This window comes from Macrobrachium nipponense, chromosome 21 (genome assembly GCF_015104395.2).
Source record: "Macrobrachium nipponense isolate FS-2020 chromosome 21, ASM1510439v2, whole genome shotgun sequence".
NCBI lineage: Eukaryota > Metazoa > Arthropoda > Malacostraca > Decapoda > Palaemonidae > Macrobrachium > Macrobrachium nipponense.
The window spans coordinates 75382898-75405320 of NC_087212.1; the positions used below are offsets into that span (position 1 = coordinate 75382898).

The 22423-nt window shown below is 37.1% G+C and overlaps 1 protein-coding gene across 11 annotated transcripts in view; it reads left to right on the top strand.

Annotated features, from left to right (window-relative positions):
• The window catches only part of LOC135198182 (uncharacterized), a 375078-nt gene that overhangs the window by 264157 nt on the left and 88498 nt on the right, over nt 1-22423 (top strand). The window contains exon 1 of one of the 11 annotated variants that reach the window (XM_064225727.1): nt 8497-8957. The exons of 8 other annotated variants lie outside the window; for them this stretch is intronic. In XM_064225727.1, the coding sequence (XP_064081797.1) occupies nt 8906-8957 (52 nt within the window). In that variant the 5' untranslated portion in view covers nt 8497-8905. 2 more of the 11 variants (XM_064225729.1, XM_064225728.1) reach the window with 2 other exon arrangements.

The window sequence follows — 22423 nt, forward strand, 5'->3', positions numbered from 1 at the left end:
TTTCCTAAGAAATGTCCGTATGATATGAGCTAATAAAACTTAATATACATAATTACTAACATTACAACCAATTGTTTCCATTCAATGCATAAATAGCATTAGTGAAGGAATGAATTATCCATAAAGATGTTAAAATATCCTTGGATGTTCCTTGAGGGAAAGATTTACTATATCTGTGTATGGTGTTGCAGTCATTACCAACTCGTTGTCAGAGGAAATTTCGAATTAGCGCGAGATTGTATCATATTTTACCTGTATTTATTTAGCGAAATTGTATTATGTGAAAATATTTTATGTGAATTGCTTTTATTTTTAAAATTAAGTATGTACAAGCCTTTCTTTACAATAAAATATATTTTCTTGTAAGTTCATGAATGACATTGTTATTCTTGCATTACTTAACACACAGTCTCTCTCTCTCTCTCTCTCTCTCTCTCTCTCTCTCTCTCTCTCTCTCTCTCTCTCTCTCTCTCACACACACACACACACGCACACACGCAGTATTCATCCATTATAATTTCTGGTCGTTAGTAACAATATATTTTATGACCATAGTGGGATAACCGTAATGTTCGCGGAGAAAATGTTATTTTCTTAGATATGATATAAATAAGGGTTCCCTTCGAGTTAAAAGATGAGGACGGGAAGGATAAAGTGTGATAGTTTATGAACAGTATTTTTCTACGCGCGAGGAAGAAGGAAATTGCGGTCTTTGGGCCTCTTGGTCATATTGTCAAATTCTATTGACAACAAGCGCAAAAGAGTTTTTTCCTGCGCCTATCTATATACTATACTATGTATATAAATATATATATATATATATATATATATATATATATATATATATATATATGTATATATATATATATACATATATATGTATAATATATATATGCATATATATATATATATATATATATATATATATACGTATATATTATATGCGTCTGTCTGTGTCTAGTGATGAGTAAGTGTGTTTTGTATGTTTGTGTTCGAGAAAGCACCCTCTAACTACATAGCTACGTATTAGTCTTTCAGTTGTCTTATGGGCTATTGGGATATTTTGTTAAGATGGTTTTCTCAATAGTTATTCGATTGTTTTTGTGCTTATAAGCTATTTACATGGAAATTACTCTTATTTCCGAACTTGTGAACTTTTTTTTCTTACTGACCGGGCTATTTTTTTAAAGTTGCACTTAGGGTATCTTAGAAATTTTTATTGTACCATTTTTGTTGATTCTGAGCACTGAACTAGTTTGATCATTTCCACAGCTGGTATTCAGGAAATATACCGCTCACCAAAGCGGTGCCTTGTTCTTACGAACTGTTGCTCGGACCCTATCGTAATGATTATGTTTATTGGCATACTTTTTTGAGACTGTGCACTTGGTATTTTGGCATAAATCTGCTGATTTTCTGCAGAGTAACGCCTCTTTGAATAAGTGATTTTTTATCTCTTGCACTTTGCATTATTTTGTTTGCTACTGTATTTTGACTGGACAGTTTCCTTAAAGCCATTCAACGATTTCCGTTTTTACTTTTCCAAATGTAATTTAGCATCTAAACAATGTACCTAGTATTCTTAGTCTGCAGTAATTAGTGAAAAGTTACGCGCCTAGCTGAACGTAAACTTTTTTTTTATCGTCAGGCTGTAACTTTGTAACTACAATGCATTTGAAGCTCACCTGATATAAATGTTACTTATGACCAGAGTAGTCAAGGTTATATGCTTAAGGTTATGGTCACTAGACAGAAAGTAGGAGAACGATTTCATGGCATCAAACTTTATGCAGAATAATTGGCTAATATCATTTATACATACACACACACACACACACACACTCACACACACACACACACACACACACAACACACACACATATATATATATATATATCTATATATATATATATATATATGTGTGTGTGTGTGTGTGTGTGTGTGTCTGTGTCGTTTTGTCTGTGTGCTTTAAAAATCACATTAGATGCACGTGTCTTCATGATATGAGCTAATACCACCAGGAAAAATAATAGGCAGAAATTCGTAGCCGAGCGCTTTCGTCCTTTAATGAGACACTGTCGGGGAACGAAAAGATCAAGAATACCGGATCCTTAACTGTCAAAAAAGGTAAATATCAAAGAGATAATCCATGTGATCGAAAGCTCAGCACGAATTTACATATATATATATACACACACACACACACACATATATATGTGTGTGTGTGTGTGTCTGTGTGTGTGGTGTTGTGTGTGTGTGTGTGTGTGTGGGTGTGCTTTAAAAATCACATTAGATCACGTGACTTCATGATAGAAAAGCTAATACCACAGGAAAAATAATAGGCAGAAAATTCGTAGCCGAGCGCTTTCGTCCTTTAATGAGGACATTGTGGGGGCACAAATGAGATACAGTGAGATGAAAGTTACAAGGTAAACAAAAAGATCAAGAATACCGGATGCTTAATTATCAAAAAGGTAAAAATCAAAGAGATAATCCGTGATCGAAAGCTCTCAGCACGAATTTCTGCGTATATATATATATATATATATATATATATATATATATATTATCTGTGTGTGTATATATGTATATATATATACTATATATATATATATATATATATATATATATATATATATGTGTGTGTCTGTGTGGGTGTGTGTGTGTTTGTGTGTAGTAGTATATATATATATATATATATATATATATATATATATATATACATCATACATACTACCATATATATATATATATATATATATATGCACATATATATATTTATTTATTTATATATATTTTATGAAGTGATTGATAAACAAAAGATGTAGCTTGTTCTTGAATCAAATTCATGTTCACAGACGCCAGACTTTTGAAGTCAGAACTTTAGCTGTCTGTGGTTTGGAATAACGCTGCATGCGATTAAGCAGGCCTCGATGAGATGGATTACTGCAAACATTGATTGCGTGAAGCAATAATGCCAGAGATTAATCAGAATTTGATCAACTCTAGTTCTAAAGACTTCTCATCATTTAATTTTGAACTGATTGATCAATCTCTTGAAAGTTTGCATAATTAGGAGTGTCGTTGTGTTGCAAGAATTTCATTTTGTGTTGCTTAAATGCATCAGCATCAAAATGAGATAGTTTCGTTGCTGCGAAATTATTCTTTGTTCTCCTTGAGCATCATGTTTTCTAGCTTATTTGGAAGAATGTTCACACAAAGGGAGAGAGAGAGAGAGAGAGAGAGAGAGAGAGAGAGAGAGAGAGAGAGAGAGAGGGTCCAGTATTTTAAGTTATGTGAATAGAATATATATTGTTAAGACGGAAAACTTACTTACTGTGTATTGCCATAAATTTGTTCATAGAATTGTATAATTTATTTGAAATTTCTTAAGCGTTTGTTGCGTTTCATGAGTTTCGTTGTTTCCGCAAGAAGGAAAGATCAAACAGCAGAAGCGCTGCTGCTGGTGCTCCCTCCGAAATGGACAGTGATAGTGTTCCTAGGATTAGATTTAGGACTAAGATATTAGGAGGCTTTGTGAGAAGGAGTACGTCTGTCGTCTAAATGTGTCGTGTTTTAGATGAACTCTATTGTATTTGGACAGGTTCCGTGCGGTCGATCTCGAGACCTTTGGTCGCCAACCTTGTGGACAGAGATCGACAACGCAATTAAGGAAGCTTTTAAGCCTCTCAGTTTGTCTCGTCTTTAGGGATCGTTAGGTAAAACAGCAGGACGCCTCCCATTTAGTTTCATTTGTCTGGCGAAATATGATGTACAGGGCAATAAGAACGTCAAGTAAATTACGCCCTATGCTCCGAGTATGAAGATTAACAAGTGGCCCATTAGTAGAATCTCCTCACTGAAAATCTAGTCATCCTTCTCTTCTCTTCTCTTCTCTTCTCTTCTCTTCTCTTCTCCGCTTCCTCCGTTTAAAGCGACACCTGAGGAGATCTTCGCCTTGAGAATTTGACGGGAGCAGTTGCCTCTTGGAGGTTTATAGTCGCGTGATTTCCTCTGATTATAAGAGTTTCGAACAATTAAAGGGAACAGCATAATAAGGTTAATATACGGAAGGATAAGGTACTTCATGTTTTGCATGATTTATAGTATACATCAGTCTTCTGTTCTGTAGCATTGTTTCTTTTTTATATGCAATCTCATCCTGTTGCCGGTAAGTGGAATCTTGCTCTTGCGACTATTGCCTGAAGCTTAGTTTGCAGGCGTTTCAAAACTGAAGAATTTTCGCTTGGGATTTGCTGTTAACATGAAACCCCAGAAACGGGTTGGAACTCGTGTAGAGCACGTATTATTATTAGTAATAGTATAGTATTATTATTCTAATGGGTCCACGATAGTAAAAATGTTAAAAGTTCATGTATAATTTAAAGACACTTTATAAAAGCGTTCGAACCTTCTCTGAAGATGAACTCAGAGAAAGGTTCGAAAGCTTTTATAGTGTCTATAAATTATGCACGGACTTTTAACATTTTTATTATTGTGGACTATTTAGAATATTGTATAAACTCCCGCGATAGAGCGTTTTTCCCCAACCAAAAAATTATTATTATTATTATTATTATTATTATTATTATTATTATTATTATTATTATTATTATTATTATTATTATTATTATTTAACAATTTTTTTAAAAAATGGAGTACTTTAGTGAGACAGTACCATAATTATGCGACCTTTAGGTTACTCACACACTGTTATAAATTTCCCCCCAAGAGCGTTGGTAGGGGCGTGGCCTCGCCTGCCTATTCCATGAAATTTATTCCTACACGCAATAGCGTAATTTGCGCGCGGGGTGCAGGTGCACCGTATTACTGAATCGATCATTAGGAGGGGCCGCAGTGACTCTTGATAATCAAAGCAGCCTGGATGAATAGTCAGGTGCGTAATTGGCGCCATGTTGTCACTTGAGTGCCGCACGTGCGGAGCCTTGTGACATGACGCGGATATGTCATTTTGCTCGCCCCACAGGAAGTACGTGTGCCATTTTCAGAGCAGGCAACGGTTTTTTTTTATTACGTTGGCTCTTATGCCCATGATAGTTATGTAGAGGTTGCAGCCAACCGTTTAAGACCTTCGTTACTTTTGACTTAACCTAATTTATCTCAACTTTTTTAGTAGTACTTTTGTTACTTGTCCAATGAGGGGATGTTTTTTCCCTACGTTTCCATTGCTAGTTTTCTTCTTGTCAGTCTCTTTATGACCAAATGTTTTCGCTCAAATCATTTGGCTCCCAATATTTCTGTTTGTCTGCTCGACTATATGTATCATTTTGTTTATGCGTTGTTCTGTAGGGAAGGCTTCGTGTTACGTCCATGTTAGTCGTTGTTCAGAGCTGCGATGGTGTGATTCCTAAATTATAAGTTACGTTTATTGACGAGAAACAGACCTTAGCCTATTTATGGTACTTGACATTTGTTTTCATTTTTTTGTTTGCTTATACGCTTTAGATTCATAGATATGTTATTTCGCTTTTCTTCTTTGAATTTTCTTTTACATTCGAGAGTCGTGAAATAATGAACCGTTTCATGTTTTCTATTTTGAACTGAAATGTGCGGTTGAGGTTCATAAAATATCTTCATTCCAGTCTTCATTCTTGACTTTTTATGAAAGAAAATGGTTGCTCTAACTGTGTTCAAAAATGGGCGTTCCACTCGAACCATGGCGGTAATCAGCGGCCATCCGCGAGTATTGTGTTTATCCTCGGTTCTCCGAGATGATTGTGTTTGTGCGGGTTATTAGCGGTTATGTTATGCTATGATGGGTGGAGGTCCCGGGTTGGATGGTTGGCCAGGTTGGTTTGTAAATCGTTTCTTTCGCCTTTCAAAGTCCCCTTTTACTTCGCCGCCCTTTTTAATTGTAGTAAAAAGAATTCAGGGAAAGTAAACTATAATTAATTTTCCACAAGGCTTAGCAACCTCGCTGTTGTCATTCTGGACGGATCGGATTCGTTTGATATTTTTTGCCTCCCAAGTTCTGCCCTGGTGATCATTTCTGTGATGTGGTAACTCACTTTCCCTCATTTTTGTGCCAGCTTTTTTCGCTCTGTTTTTGAAGACTGTCAGAACTTCTGCTTTCCTCTATAAGCAAGTACTTAAAAACAACAACAAAAATAAGTCCTTTTTGTTCTTCAGGTTATTTATAATCTTTGGTACATTGCGCTTCCAACCTTTTCATCCAGTCCCTTGCATCGTCCTTCGCTTCTTAGATTCGCTTATTACCTGTCCACAGGAAGCCTTTTACTCGCAGGAAATGATTTTGCTTTCTTTTTCCTCCTCCTCCTCCTCCTCCTCCTCCTCCTCCTCTTCTTCTTCTTTTTCCTGCTCTTCTTCACACTTTCCCAAGCACATCGTTGGGGATTTATGAGGGAAGCTCGGCTGCTATAAACACCGCCTTTTGAGAGACGCCGGACGAGGAAATGAGGAGAAGATTCCTCGCCTGCCGGAGAGAGTTCCCTCCCCTCGCCCAACTTTGCTTTCTTTCGCCTTCCTCCAGGTATTCGCATTTTGCTCTTTTTCCATCTTGCGTTTGTCATTGGTTCTCTGGTACTGTTTCATCATCTGTTTCTGTTCAGTCGGTTTCTGTCTTAGGTGTAGAGATTTAGCTGTAAACTTTTTTTTTTCTGCTAGAAAAGTGCAAAAGAAAGATCCTAAATTGACCAATTTTCATGATGCCTTGTTGGTTGCTATGAAGTTTATAAGAACCATAAGCCCAAATTACCCTAAGGGCCATTGACCAGGGGTTCCCAGCCTGGGGTACATGTACCCCCGTGGTACATGTGTAGCCTTCAAGGGGTGCATTGGACCTGAGAGAATAGTCAGTACTGCGCAATACATGATGTAATCTGCATTGAAATTGCAGTGTCGTGTCTTTTTTTTTTGCCTCTCATTTTAGTAAGTAAAGCACTTACTTAAGTTATATCAAGAATAGGGTGACTACCATTTGTTTTTCACTTTTATGGAACTTCCCCCTGCTGTAATCTATACCCTTAGTACCGAGCCTGAAAAGATGTGTGACATCATAATACTTACAATAATGAACTAAGTGAGGCTAGTGAGCTTAGTTTATTGATGTTATGGATAATAAAAAGAAAAGTTATGTATATGATGCATCACAATATTTCATAAATTACCTATCTAATAATATTGAAGTTATTACCGTTAATATTCTTATGCAGTCTACACAAACAGATTCCTTAATGAAATTATATTACAGTATCAATGTCATTGGTTCTTTAGGGGTACACAGGAATCTGTAAAAATGCTCAAGGGGTACAGAGAACAAAAAGGTTGGGAACCCCTGCCATAGACGAAAAGAAGTTCCCATCGGGTTAGATGACCGATTTCATTCCCGTACGCACGCACACTCACACTCACATATATATAATATATATACGTATATATAAATATACATATACACAGATGTATATATTATATACATATGAGTGGATATACATATATATTCATACACACACACACACACACACACACACACATATCTCGTCTTTACTTGTAGAGCTTACGCTACATCAGTATTAGTAGGATACGTTACAAGGGTTCGTTTCATAGTCGACAGAATTATGTTAATGGAACCAAAAACTTCCTGATATTCCTTCTTGGCGTGACGTTACAATACTAAGTAGCGACAGAAGGGGCTGCGTGACAAAACAATAATCAGCAGCTGATGAGTATAAAAAAAGTAATTAAAATGGAAATGTAAAACGCTCAAATAATGAGATTTGAATAGTGCTTATTTGACATTCAACGAGGTCGGTTCTCCTTGACCATCTATGCGGATTTTCTAAAACTTTTTTCAACCACCGGTATACCTGAAAATACAAGAATGAAGATGTGAAAAACTCTAACTGCACTTTTTTTTCTGTATACTACTTGTGTACAGTAATGTTTTATATTTTTTCTACTTGCATAAGTGTCTCTTTCAGTCGCAGAGACGGAAACGATGGGCGCACGTTTGTTTATTTTTGTCCAACTTGACTTTCTATTCATTGAACAAGGCACGGCTTGCCATCATTAAGTCGTAGGCACGTCCAGGCTAATGTACGTGACGGACAGGCTTAAGTATACGATTCTACGGTTGGATGAGCTCTTAGGTACCGTAGGAACAGGAAACGGGAGGTGGTGAGAGAGAGATAATAGTAGTATTAATTAAACGCTGCAAATGGAATCGAGTGGGTGGTGGAAAGGAAAGAAATAGTTGAGATTGCGTCCGACACATATTCATGCTTCGCTTTTCGATCACCTGACATTCTGCTTTACAGAAATCTCGGTTTCTGCACTCAAAATCTCGCTTGGTGTCCTCCCCTGTTCCCTCTCGATCCCATCCCTGTAACCAACCCCTCCCCCTACAGCTCGGAATCTCATGTTGCGCCACTCCTTCCGTATCGTAATGGATGTTTAAGTTTCATTATGAGCGTAGTTGAAGTCCAAGTGGAGCTTCAAGTGTTCGCGATGTTCGAGCGCTCTTTCGGCACATACATCACCAAGTCACTGATGACAGGCTGGCAGCGCAGTGATAAAAGCATATTTTGTTGAAAATTGTAGCCGACATTGAGAGAAAAGAAGATATATTTCCTTTAATCTTTCCTTGCGGGCGTCCGGATGTGCTGGGTAGAGAAATAGCTGTCATTGAGCCGTTAAAGGCATGCCTTGACGCGTTTTATGAACTGTGTCAAAATATGGTGGAAGTGGGCGAGGCATATTGCCATCATTTTCCTTAGGTGGTCGCTATTTGCGGCCATGATCGAGTTGACGCCGCCCGGCCGTGGGGGATGTGAAGGGATTCCATAATTGTCGGGTATTGTTTGCTTTAATTACAGTGCGATAACCACCGAGCCCATAGCCGTTGCAACCTGTTCAGGATTGTGTTAAAATGAGGGCAATACTCACCTACTATGCAGCTCTGAAGTGCTGTTCTCCAATTGGTATGTGTGAATTGATCTTGGAAGTTGTTAATTTGAAAGAGCACGTGAAAACGTTAACGTTGTTTACATTTAAATGTGTATTTATAATAATGTTGCCTTTATTTTTACCGTCTGTGTTAGATGAAGTTGTTTTTATGCCATTGCATCTGAAAAAATTTGGATGAATCATTTACATGGTTTTTTGATAGAGGAATTACTCTAAATCTTAGACCTCTTTATGTATGTGTGCAAATTTGCACATTTATGGATTCATGTTAACAAAGAGCCATATACATGTTTGCGCGCTCAGACAATTAAATGATACTTTTATATGTACTAGTCTTCAGTGTACAGCATGATTTTGTCTTTAGCTAGAAATGTCTCATGAAAGTTCGTGCAGAGATGCACGACAGATTTTAGATAATTGAGAGCGAGGCATGATTTACTCAGGAACATAATTTTCCAGTGTTCTTAGAGCTGCGTCCTTAATCTTACTGTTTTGGTCGAACGACAGTCTGGCGAACGAAATGATTTCGGGAAATTGCTTTCCTTTTCTCTCCTTCACGTGAGGGATGGGGTTATCACCCTCCACCGCCTCATTTAGCGTTGGTGAAGCATGTCGACTCCCTGATTAAAATGTGAATCTAATATAGAAAAAAGGCAATAACATTGGAATTCAAGAGTTATGTGGCAATATGGAAACGGTACTTCAGGAAAATGTACTTTTGATGTTTGTGTTAATCTTCTAGTCAGGCCATTACCGTCCTCTCTCTATATTTGACTTTTAATTCCTGTAAATATTTTCAGGATTTTTGTTGTTGCGAATATTTCATTTTGCGGTCAGATCAGCATTTTCGTTTTTGTTTTATAGCTTTTGCGAATTATGTTTAGGAGTGTATCCCCGCTAATCGGTGTAACAAAGTCTACCATTACATTCAACTGCATTTGAAGCAAAAATGTCTAAACTCGTTTCCAAGAGAAATGTCTATTAAGCATAAATTTAAAATTCATTCCACCAATGGCAACTTTTTGTTGAATGCAGTGTTATGCAGTGATTAATGAGATTCTGTTACTTTGATGATTTATTGTAAGAATCTTAATATTTATAAAGAAAATCCACAGCTATTGTCACTGGTAAATTTGATTGTTCATACAAAGTCATGGAATAGGCTCAGTATTTAAAGCAGAACCGATTATGTCAGGATGCTACAAGTGAAGTTACAGTAAAATGTAAAAAAATGAGAGGTTGGTAACAATATACCACACAAGTCCTCTTTCATATTGCTCGTAACTAGAAAATCAAAATACCACTCACATTTTAGTCACCATAAGCTGGGACTACTCTAATGGAGGAGACTAAAGAGCTTTTCCACTCGTTCGCTTCCAGTTCCAGGGTACAGACCTGAGAGCTCTTCAACAGAGCAGCCGCAGTGCTCCCGCAAATAGAACAAGCACACTGCATAAACATTTCCTGAATTTATTATATAATTTTGAAAATTTAGCTTCCAAGTTACCGAATCCGGGCAAGAGATTGTAATCCCCTCTCTTATTTATGTGCGAGTTTTTCATACACAGTGAAATAGGGCGGTTGTAAACGAGTCTACTTTTAACATATTCTTTCTGGCTATTACTTTTGTTTAATCGCCCTCGTCGTACTTTTCCAGTTTTCGCTATTGTGTTCTATTCCACCGGCTCTCCCGGAACCAATTTGGCAAACGCTATTAATTGTGTATTTGTGTTCACTTTTGGCTTCGGCTTTCGAGTATTGCTTTGAAAAGGTTCTAAAGAACTGTTGATAGTTCACTAGAATCAGCAGTTTCATGCCGGTCATAATATCCGCTTTAAAATGACATTTTTCCCAAGAAACGCCAGCAATTTAAACGCATAATATTCTTTCCAGGCTCATTTTTTTTTTATGTAAGTAGGTCGCAGAAGAGGCGTTGCAGTAGAGTCTCTTTTGTATCGTTTGCCTAAAACAGCGCTGCTCCCCTTTATATCAGAGAGCCCATTTTTCTTCCGGTTCATTTTCTCGCTGCGGCTTTACCTCTTCTGGAATTGCGCCCTGAACAATGTTATCGAAACTGCACACCAATTATCTCTGATTTTCTGCCCCGTTTCAGTTAGGATATTGTTATCAGACCCTCATTCTTGCTTTTATATCTTGTCGAGTGTTTTCATTTTATTTCTGTGTCGTTAATGGTCTACTAAGACGGCGTCATGCGCCCTTTTAATGTTTAGAAGTAAAACAAAGTACTGTTAAATTCTAAGATGTCACAAAGAAATTATCGTAGGCTGCACAGTTGAGGTAGAAAAACCTTCGGTAGACGTCATATTATGTGGTTAGAAAGTCTACAGATTCTCCAGCACCAGCAGCAATAGACGTTGGAGACACTGATTAATCACGTACTACACACAGAATATAGAGCTAGTTTTTGCACTACTTTGTCGATGTTTCAGCTTCAATATAGAGTTTGTTTTTAATGCTCTGATATTGGTCTTTTGAACAAATGATTAATTACCTGTAAAGGGTCAATGCTTTATCGGATAGTAAGTCAGCTTATAGACTATTACATTATACATAAATTGCTTTAGTTTTGTTGTAAATGGTCTATTAGAAATGATGTATAAAGGCAAATGTGATATCCCGGTTTTACTCGATTTTAGTGCCTCTTTTGATACAGTTGTCCCTGAACTACTACTCAGTGCCCCGTGGGGGTTAGTGCTGTCAGTGGACCTCATGAGGTGCACTGTAGGCATTACGTAAGGTTCTTTGCAGCGTGCCTCAGGCCCCTAGCTGCAACCACTTTCGTTCATTTTACTGTACCTCCTTTCATATCATCTTTCTTCATTTTACTTTCCACTCTCTGCTAACACTTGATTCATAGTGCAACTGCGAGGTTTTCCTCCTGTTACACCTTTCAAACCTTTTACTGTCAATTTCCATTTCAGTGCTGAATAACCACATAGGTCCCAGTGCTTGGCCTTGCGCCTAAATTCTATATTCAGCCCAACTCAACTACTACTAAATGATGTACAGTCCACTGGAATTGTTGATGAAGATTTTGAGTATTTGGAGGACTACCTAAGTGACAGAAAATGATGTGTACAGATTGGAAACGTACATTTTATGAGACTGAGAAGAGGTTTACCCCAAAGAAGTGTGTTAAGTCCAGTCCTGTTTTCAATATGTACAACGAGGTTGCCAATTGTACTAGAGACACCGGGTGAACTTGAAGATGTTTGCGGATATCACCCAATTTCATTTCCCCATAAACGACGTCGGGGATACAAATAGGCCTTGATTGTTATTCCTGTTGTTAAGGAATGGATTGCATTTAAGCAGTTAAAATAACTGAATCCTTTTGGTGGGAAAGAAAAGTAACTTAGAAACCCAGTTCTGATTGCTGATAGCCTGTGACTTGAGTGTAACGTTGGACTGTACTTTTTTCTCATATGTAGTACTCAAATTAGTAAAAGTACTGGCCATCATCTTATAAATGTTGCCTTTGTTGAAAAATATCTTGAGTGTTCTATTGGAAAACATGAGTTTATTTGTGTCCTTAAAACGGTGGAATATTGAAATTGTATCAATCATTATCTACTAAGGATACAACTTAGGAAGCTGCAAATATAACAATTAAATAAACATTCAAAGTTAATTAAGGGTGTTGCACCTCGAAATAGCATTATCCCTTAAGTGTTTGAATTTTCATGGCTGTCTGTCAGAGCTTGAATAATGTTTAAAGTATGTGTAATGACACATTAAACTATCAAGACTGGGTGTCCAAATTATTTCAAAGATGATTTCTAGTTATTTAAGCCAAGATGCACCTAGAATGCTGGTTTTAGAGCTGTCAGATTTTGATCCCCACGAATGTCAAATAACCTCTCCTGATACCAGAAGGGTCAAAATATCAAGTCTTTCAAGTGAAGATTGGAGACTCCTGTTTTCTGAATATTATGACTGTACGTTTGATAGTGTGTATATAAGACAAATAAATTCGCTGTCCTGACAGAGCGCCTTCTGTGGCATGGGACAAGAGGGAAAGAGCCAACTGGATGTTATTGCAGAAAAATTGTTATGGGTATTAACCTGTACAACTTTTTCATAACCTGTGGGCTTCAGGATTCCTTTGCCCCGCCCTCCCTTGCATCTTTCATGATACAAGATACAGTGTTTGTTGGCGGTGACATTTCCGTAAGATAATGAACTGATGACTGAGTGTCCTTATGTGTTACTTTAAGGTTACGAAAATAGACAGCGTGCAAGCAACACATGATTTAATTGGTTTGTTTCTCATAGTAAAGGAAATGTACAGATGAGATTCTGAACTTACTAATGAGAAGATGCTGCTTGAACAAAGAAGCTTCTGTCGCTGTTGTACACCTGTGCCAATAAACCTGACGGATGATCTTGATAAAAATTGTTTTTGGAAAATGTTTACTATGTGGATTGATGCTCGTGGCGACTGGAGACGTGGTATCTCTCCAAACATCATTAAACACGTGAAAGATAACAGGTAGCAGTAAGGTTAGACTCATAGCAAGGTTGTGTGGAGGGGGAGGGGGATCGCAGGGAGGGCAGCTCTTTCACCCTCCATAAACAAATCAATGACTGGCCTTGTTGTTTCCGCATTTGAAGCCTCTTCAATTAAATCTCAATGGGCGTCATTCTTTTTCCTCTCTCTCTCTCTCTCTCTCTCTCTCTCTCTCTCTCTCTGCAGGTTTCATTTCATTTGCCAGATAAACTGAAGTTAATGCGTTGTGTGCGTGCATGCCCTTGTGAGCGTCTGTTATGTGTTCTACAGGTCGGAAGTAGATTTGATCTTACCCTAAGAGTAGTTCTGCGAGAGTAACTGTTTTTCTTTTCATGGCTCCTGTGTTTCCCCTCTTTTTTATCTCCCTCGACCATACTCTCCGCAAGCAGTTCCCCTCGACGTTCCGACCCTTCTCCCCATGGTTGCTCCCCTCGGGAGCCTTCTCTTTTACCTCTCCCTCCTCACAACATCCATCCGCCTTCTCTCTCTCTCTCTCTCTCTCTCTCTCTCTCTCTCTCTCTCAGCTCCCCTTACTCTCCCCATTGAACTAACACTATCCAGAGGTTAGGCTGTAAAGGAACCGCTGATATGGAAAGATTTTTTTGTATGAGAGACCTTTACTCCATCATCACTAACACTTTCTGTTTCTTTTTCTCTCACTGAATTTGATATCTAATTTTTTTAATTGATGTTAGTTATTATATAAACTGTGTTTTGTATGCAGTTATCTTTGTTAACAATAAACGTCAATTTACGAATAGAGATACGTTATTAAAAGGAATTATTTGCGATTCCTTTAAACCTTTCTTTTTTCCCCTTTTGCTCGCAAACTCAGCGATTATCAGACCCCGGTTGTTTAAACGTCACTTTCATTAACCTGACGAGAGCCAACGTCGTTGTTACAAGATACGAAGAGATGCCCGTTTGTTTAGACTAGAGCCTTTACCGTTTTTTACGTCATCGTCGTTGTAGGCCCCCTTGTTAAAGGGACGGTCGTTGATTTCATTTACTTCTTTCAAGTCAGATCGGCGATAGGAAGTAAAGTACATTTCACATTTTTTGCCACTGTTGACCTGAGTAACGAATTATGACCTGTATTTGATAATTTTGTGTTCTAGTGGTTGATAGATAAAGAGAGAGAGAGAGAGAGAGAGAGAGAGAGAGAGAGAGAGAGAGAGAGAGAGCCTACGTGCGATGTTAATCATGGAAGAGTACTGTTTTTACTTCTCTGGTGTTGTTTCTTGGAGGTCTCGTGACACGGCCGAACTTAATGGTGCTTATTCGACAAAACTAGTTTTACAACTGATATAAAATAATCCGGAATATTTTTAGGTTTATTGTGCATTTTTCAGAAAAATTGTGTTGTATTTTCACAATAGGCGTCTTTATATTTACTGGTAATATATTCGAAGTTAGTATCTCAGACGAGGGAATAATTCTCAATTCGTTGATATTTCTTTACAGTGATTTGATTAAATAACTTATTGATTAAATAGAAATTTATTTTAGGAATAAGCAGTTGAATTTGCGAATACTAAGTAATTTGAGAAATGGTTTACTATAAGGGACTAACAACTTGTCTATACATTGCCTCGTATTCTTATTTAAATAAGAATATGTTATAGAAACAAAAGATCAGACTTCTTGTCAAGTGTTTCATTGTGGTAACAGGTCCGGAATCGTCTCTGTCTGTATACGTATACATAGAGAAGGGTAGATGCAGGTTAGGTTTTGAACGATCGTCCATCGATGATTTTTTCCAATTTCGTCAGAATTTAAATGAAGCAGGTTTTGCAAACTGGATAAGCTTATTATTGTTAAGATTTTTTTCTGGAAAATAACCAGGCACTGATGTGATCTGTGTCATCAGTGACAGAGGAAGTAAATTAACTTTTAATGAAACTATTGGTATTTAAATAGTTACGCAGTAGAGCAGTTGTGGTGCTTTGTAAGAGATGTAATTAGTAAATAATTTGATGTATCGGAGGATGCTGTTAGTCTTTGTATTCGCCCTTTCAGTTCATTGATAGGATGAACAGGCGGTATAACAACAGCATGGTTACCTCGTCTGTCAAACGATGAGCAAGAGGCAAGTGAAGTACATTGTGAACGGATGTATGTCCTGATCCACGCTTCTTTTCCTGGAATGAAATATCATTGTTTAACATTTTTGACAAAATAGAAAGGGCGGCGGGGATGGGGTGTAGGCACAGAAGTAAATTGCTTTTTGTGAATGAAGAGCTTAAGAAGGATTATATTTGTCTAGTAAGAGATCAAGAAATAAGAAAGAAGAGTAAAACGTTAGAATAAACAAAAAATGGCTCAGTGGATGAATTCATAAGGTTCAGAAATATTTAGGCTTTCAGAGGCAATAACATACAAAAAAAATTCTTCTTGGTTTTTAGACGAAAAACACTGCCACACAGAGTGCTCGTATATGAGAATAAAAAAAAAGACGGAGGGCTTTTGTGCAGTGCTCGTTCAGAGGTCCGATGACGTTTCCCGGAGTGACACCACAATGATTATGGTAGCAACAGTCATTGCAAATGTTGCAGGTGATGCGAAATATTACGGGTCCTTCTCGCTGCTTAATTCAAACTCTTTGTCTAAGATTGCAGTTTCTACACACACACACACACACACACACACACACATATATATATATATTAATATAATATATATATAATATATATTAATATATATTATATATAAATAATAATAATAATATCCATACGCACACAGAGTATCTGATTACTCTGCTGGGAGCCAGTTTTACCGTATCAAGCCCTTCCTGTATCTTTAATGACATGATTTTTATTTATCATAATTGTACTCATCATTCACGTCGTTTTTTTTCCTTTGCTCTCCACACCCCCTGTTAAACAGGATATAGTTCACTGTTTCATAGAATCACACACGGCCTTCTTTCATCATAAGCAGAGTGCTAGCACATCACGACATCAGAGAGAGAGAGAGAGAGAGAGAGAGAGAGAGAGAGAGAGAGAGAGAGAGAGAGAGAGGAGGTTCTATGTTGACGGTCTTTGTATACATTTCTTTAATTCATTTTTCATTGTTCCTGTTCAGGTGCGTTTCAGGGCTTCCATGTGCATTCCTTTATTTGTCCATCCGTTTTTCCATAAAACGGCCGCCCATCTCCCAAAATACGCAAATATCAGATGCTCTGTGAATTGAAGTTGGTGATTTCAATGGAAAGAAACTCGATGTGCATTTGAAAAGGCCGCGTATCTTTGACATTTGATGGCTGGAGTCTCGTATTGAATATTTGATGGGACTTTCAGCGCAGCCATGTGTAGAATATCATTGGGCGCTTCTGGCGGGAAACCTTTTGAAATCGAACTTTTATCTCGTGACGGTGGTGTAGTTGGCTGGCTGGACGTTTCAGAGCACCGTCACGATATACGCTTAGAGGAAGCAGACAACGTCCACCGTACAGGACCCAACATTTTTAAAGCTGTCACAAGTGTATTTGAAATGAAACCCACTCCATGTTGGGAATTAGAGGCACTTTCGGCTTTGTTTTTTTTTTTAATCGTCCTTCTACAAAGGCTGCAAATAAATCTTGTGTTGCATATTTGGACTGCGCACGTAACACACACACACACCACACACACACACACACACACACACACACACACATATATATATATATATATATATATATATAATATATATATATATATATATATATACACATTTACTCATCACCGTGACATTTTTGTTTTATGTACAATACATACATACACACTTTTATGTGTCTATTTGTACGCGTGTGTGTGTGTGTGTATTATATATATATATATATATATATATATATATATATATATATATTATATATGGGGATACAATCAACAATGAAGTAAAATCCTCTTGTAGTTTAAAATATATATTTCTTTTACAGGATTATTTTAAACTACAAGAGGATTTTACTTCATTGTGGATTGTATCCCCATTTACTTAGAGGTACGACATAGTACCTGGCTTCTGGATATACTATATGTAATATATATATATATGTTATATATATATATCTATATATATATATATTATATATATATATATAGCTATATATTATATACTATATATATATATATATATATATATCATATATATATATATATATATTATATATATAGTATAATATATATTATATATATATATATATATATATATATATATATATATATATTATATATATATATATATATGTACCCTTTACTGAGGCATACTGATTTTACAAAGAACACCATAGTCAAAAGGAGGCTTAATATACAAACTGACACTACCATTGGCTAATGTGGTAGTGTCAGTTTGTATATTAAGCCTTCTTTTGACTATGGTGTTCTTTGTAAAATCAGTATGCCTCAGTAAAGGGTCCGAATAGGACCGAAAGTACTCGGCCAACTCGTTTTTCGTTTTTTTCCTTCGTGGCAAAAAACCTTTATTTATACATAGCATCACGTTTTATATACTTCGTGATCAAGTTATTCAATATATATATGTATATATATAAATCTTACTATATATACATACACACACACACACACACACACACATATATATATATATATATATACATATATATATATATATATATATATATATATATATATATATAGATATGTTTGAGAGAGATGGATTGGATTGGATTATTATTATTATTATTATTATTATTATTATTATTATTATTATATATTGAATACTGTTATGTATCGAGGCTGTGTATTACTGGAACTTCTAAGTCTGAATCTCATAATTACAGTAATTAATGAGTGAAAATGTAGAATCAGGAAGTGGGAGAAATAACAACAGCGATGATGGGTAACAGGGCTTCTCCGAACTCTTCTCTCTTTTCCTTCCTACTCTGCCCTCTGTTGGGTTGCCGGGGGACCCGCAGTTTCCATGGGGGGAGAACCAACCCCCATCTCCGCAGCCAGAGACCCCCACGGATCGGAGGGGAGTCGTTCACGAGTCAGGCTCAAGCAGGGAGTGGAGAGGAGAGACTGAGCACTGAGGCCAGCCAGCGGCGAGGCGAGATTTCTGATCAGTTGTGTAGTAAGGTTGGTGGCGCGAGGTTGGGTGTAGTGAGGTGCCCGGGTGGCGTCTTGTGTGGGAACCCTCGAGGGTTTGTCTAAATGTGAGCTTGTTACTCAGGACCTGAAATGTTGCTCTGGGGATTTAATACTGTTCTCGCTGGACATCTCTCGCTTCATCATGGAATGACCTGCCCTCTCGATTAGCCAGTATGTCACTCTTTGGTAAGTGGAAATTGCTGCGCTCATTGATGAACCTGTTCTCTCAGTGCCAGATTTGCATCCAATTAAATTGGTGTAAATCAACGTCAGATTTAAAGAAAAATGTTTTATTCCAAACAGTTTTCCGGTTAATACAAATGTTAAGAGGAAGGCGTACTAGTTCAAATGGATCTCACAAGTGAAGTTAACTGTTAAGCGACTCATTAGGATTCGTCCATAAGAGGCGTTTGGAGGCGTCTCGTGTCTTGGGAGTGTCCATTGAATGGGCATCTCGATATTTCCTGGTTGTAGTAAAAACTTAATAGCAGTGGGCGCGCAAGGTCGCTCTCATGTGATGAACTGGGTGGCTTCACCCAGCACCCAATAGTTCAGGTATGAGTAAATCCAGCCCAGATCATTGTCTTGGCATTCAGGTTGTCGGGGCACAGGCGCTGCGGTCGCTTACTGGTTCCTCTTCGATGATTTTTTGTGAATGCTGCAGACGACTAATCACCAGTTGAAGTTTTACTGAGTTACTGTCTCCCGTTAAATACATAGCCAGGTATTTCAGAAGGTGGTGCCTTGCTAACTCCTTTCCTTACCTGTGAGGGAAATGAAATGTTAAGTACATGAAACTGCTTTGTTGTGTTTAATATACAGAGGTTTTGTGAACTACATCCTTGATAAGTTATGCATATTTTCAAAAAGTTAATTATCTCGTAGGACATTTTCATAACTGCTTATCTAGGTGTTACCTTTAACCAGTAAGATTAAAACCACTTAGTGATTAGAATGTGTTCACAGATAAAATGAGAATGATATTCTTTAAAAAAACTGAATTATATCCGTATCATTTTAGCAAAGATGGATTCGAGATACTACATTAGATACAATAGCACTAAAATTTAGGTATGTGGACTCTACGAAAAACATGCTTTTTGTTGATTTAACCTGAAGGTCAGTTTGTTCTTGATTAGATGTTTGAAATCACTTCCCAAAAGCATTGTTCTGTGCTGTAGTATTTGATTTGAATAAGTATGTACACATCAGTCATCTGTAATACGATAACATTGACCCTATTAGAGAGGTTCAGATTTCCAAAGCAACTTGTTGACTGTAGGGGATCCTTACGAACCCATTCAACGTGAGTATAATCAAAGCATTGATTTGTTGCCATTTCAGCTGCGATTACACGTTAAGTGTACTCTTTATCCTTTTGCGTTAAGAGAAGCTTTATGATGTTGCTATGTCGGTTAGTTATTAGCCTGGTGTTTGTGTGGCTTCTTAGAATGTATACATATAATTTGGGGGCAGACATATTTATGGCAAGAGTGTATAGGAAACATCCTTAAGTAAAACAAACTAAGTAATATTACTAAAAAAAAAAGGTTCAGTTAACTGTACTGGAAGTCTGGCTTTGTCAGGTAAATTCTCAACTCTGTAAAGGCAAGTGTATGGTGGAGTTGTGTCCTTTCCATCAGGAACTTGGTTTTGTACATCCTGAAATAACAAAATATCGCAATATACTGTTGTTCCCCAGGAGTTTGAATTAAAAAAAAAAAAATCTTGAAAGAACTTGAGAAGAGTAATCGCACTGGTTAATGTTTTCGGTACATAGTGTTTGAAGTGTTTAATCGTTGTTTATTCACAGGACTGTCCAAGGACATCTTAACCGTAATAAAATTTCAGGCCAAGAGGTCTGTTTATCCATAGTTTTAGATAATAAGCTTTGCTCATCGGGGCCAAGGACTGTCCTTATGGTAAAAGTGCAGATGATAATTATAGAATATAAAACCAACGGATGTTGCGTCATGAGGTTTGGAGGTGGAGTCCCTCACAAAAAGTAGATTACCTGGTTGCAGCGAAAAGGATTGGCACCGACTTGCGAATGCTCAAATTAGACGCCCTGAACGCTATGGGAGGTACCGTTAGTGGAGACTGGATCATGAATGTAAACTGTCCGAGGAGCTGTACAACGTATCACGACCACAACAGTCATAATTAAGGGCTGGAGGATCAGCACCGAAAATGTCTGCGTTGGTTGCCCCGAAATTGTCCAGCGTGCAGTGGTTAAGATACAGTATATATTGATTATACTCGTGAATGTACTCCATCCAAATATGCCGTATTTAAAGCGAATTTTTACTATGAAAATGTATTAACATACCTCAGACCTTCGCGATATTAAAAGGAATGCGGAGACTAATCGGGCCACCCAGATCGTTATGAAGCTCTCTTCCCGATTCCTATCTTCCTTCTCCCTCTGCGCGTTTGTTTTTTTTAATACCGCGTACTCCGAGTAAATAAAAATCACTTTTATATAGGCATTCGTTTTGAAGGGCTTTCAAGTTTGTTTTGTGCTGGAATGAATGAGTCTAATGTAAGTAGGTTTTTTTCTTATATTTCCTCATGTTATTATGGTTCCAATGGTACTCTGTAATGTACATTATTTGTTAGTTCCCCTTGCTGAATTTGCGTTGTGGAATTACTACGGTAACTACAGCAGTAAATAAAAATTCTTCCGAATGGATGCATCTAAATTCTGCAGATATCGTCGATAAATAATGTTTACCAAAAATCGTGTCAATCACTCGTTCAAGTTATATCCAGCTGATGTTTATGTAAGAGGTCCTGTGTGAGTAGATTAGAAATTTGAGATGATGGTTGAACAGGAACCAAGTGCCAGGATATTCCCGTCAGCAGCGTCTGTTGACAGATCTATCACCTTTATTCTAATGAGTGGGTCGGTTTGTTAATACTACATTAATGTTTGATCTTTCTTTATGGAACATATTTTTGTTAAACGTTTTTTTTTTCTTATAGTGCCTTTCTTAATGTTTGTGTAGAGTAGACATATTTTAGGTATTACTTTTAGATATTCAATACCAGCAATCGATTCACTCATCCACTTCCATGTCCAGACATGATGTTGATGTCGTGTCGTTCCTACCTCTCTCGCAGAATGTATAATATATATATATATATATATGATATATATATATATATATATATAGTATATATATATATATATATAATATATATATCTATATATATATATATATATTATATATATATATATATATATATATATATATATGTTTGTGTCTGTGTGTGTGTAATTTACCAAAGTTGTGTTTTTCTTCGATCATCGCTATTTTAGTCCTCTCCTCTTTTCTTATCCTTCCTTCGAACTGCGTTCCAGACTTGAAAGTTTGAGCCCACTTTTTAGAGCATTATTTATGCACCCTCCCAGATTTTTTCATATCTTAGTTTTTGTAGCAGCAATATTTCCCTGCAATAAAAGTTAGAATCTAACTTTTATGCATGACGTATGGGACTTTCTCTAGAAATTTAATTTGGAATATAATTAAAGGAGGCCCGTTATCTCTGTTGGTCCTTTTTTATGTTGACTCAAACAACTTTCTCTCCGGTGAAATTGGAAGGCAGACCTTTTTAAATGGAAATTGAGCGCCTTTAGGTTTAGTCCTACATAACCAATAGATTAATTGTTCCTACGGGTAGTAGATTCTCTCTCTCTCTCTCTCTCGTCTACTCAACATTAAACACACATACACACCACACACACCACACACACACACACACAGGTGCCATGCCTGTCTTGTGCAAGAATCTCGTTCCCGTTGCTTCTATGATCATTTTGAGTGGGAGTAGGGTTGCATTCATTTTTGTTCTACTT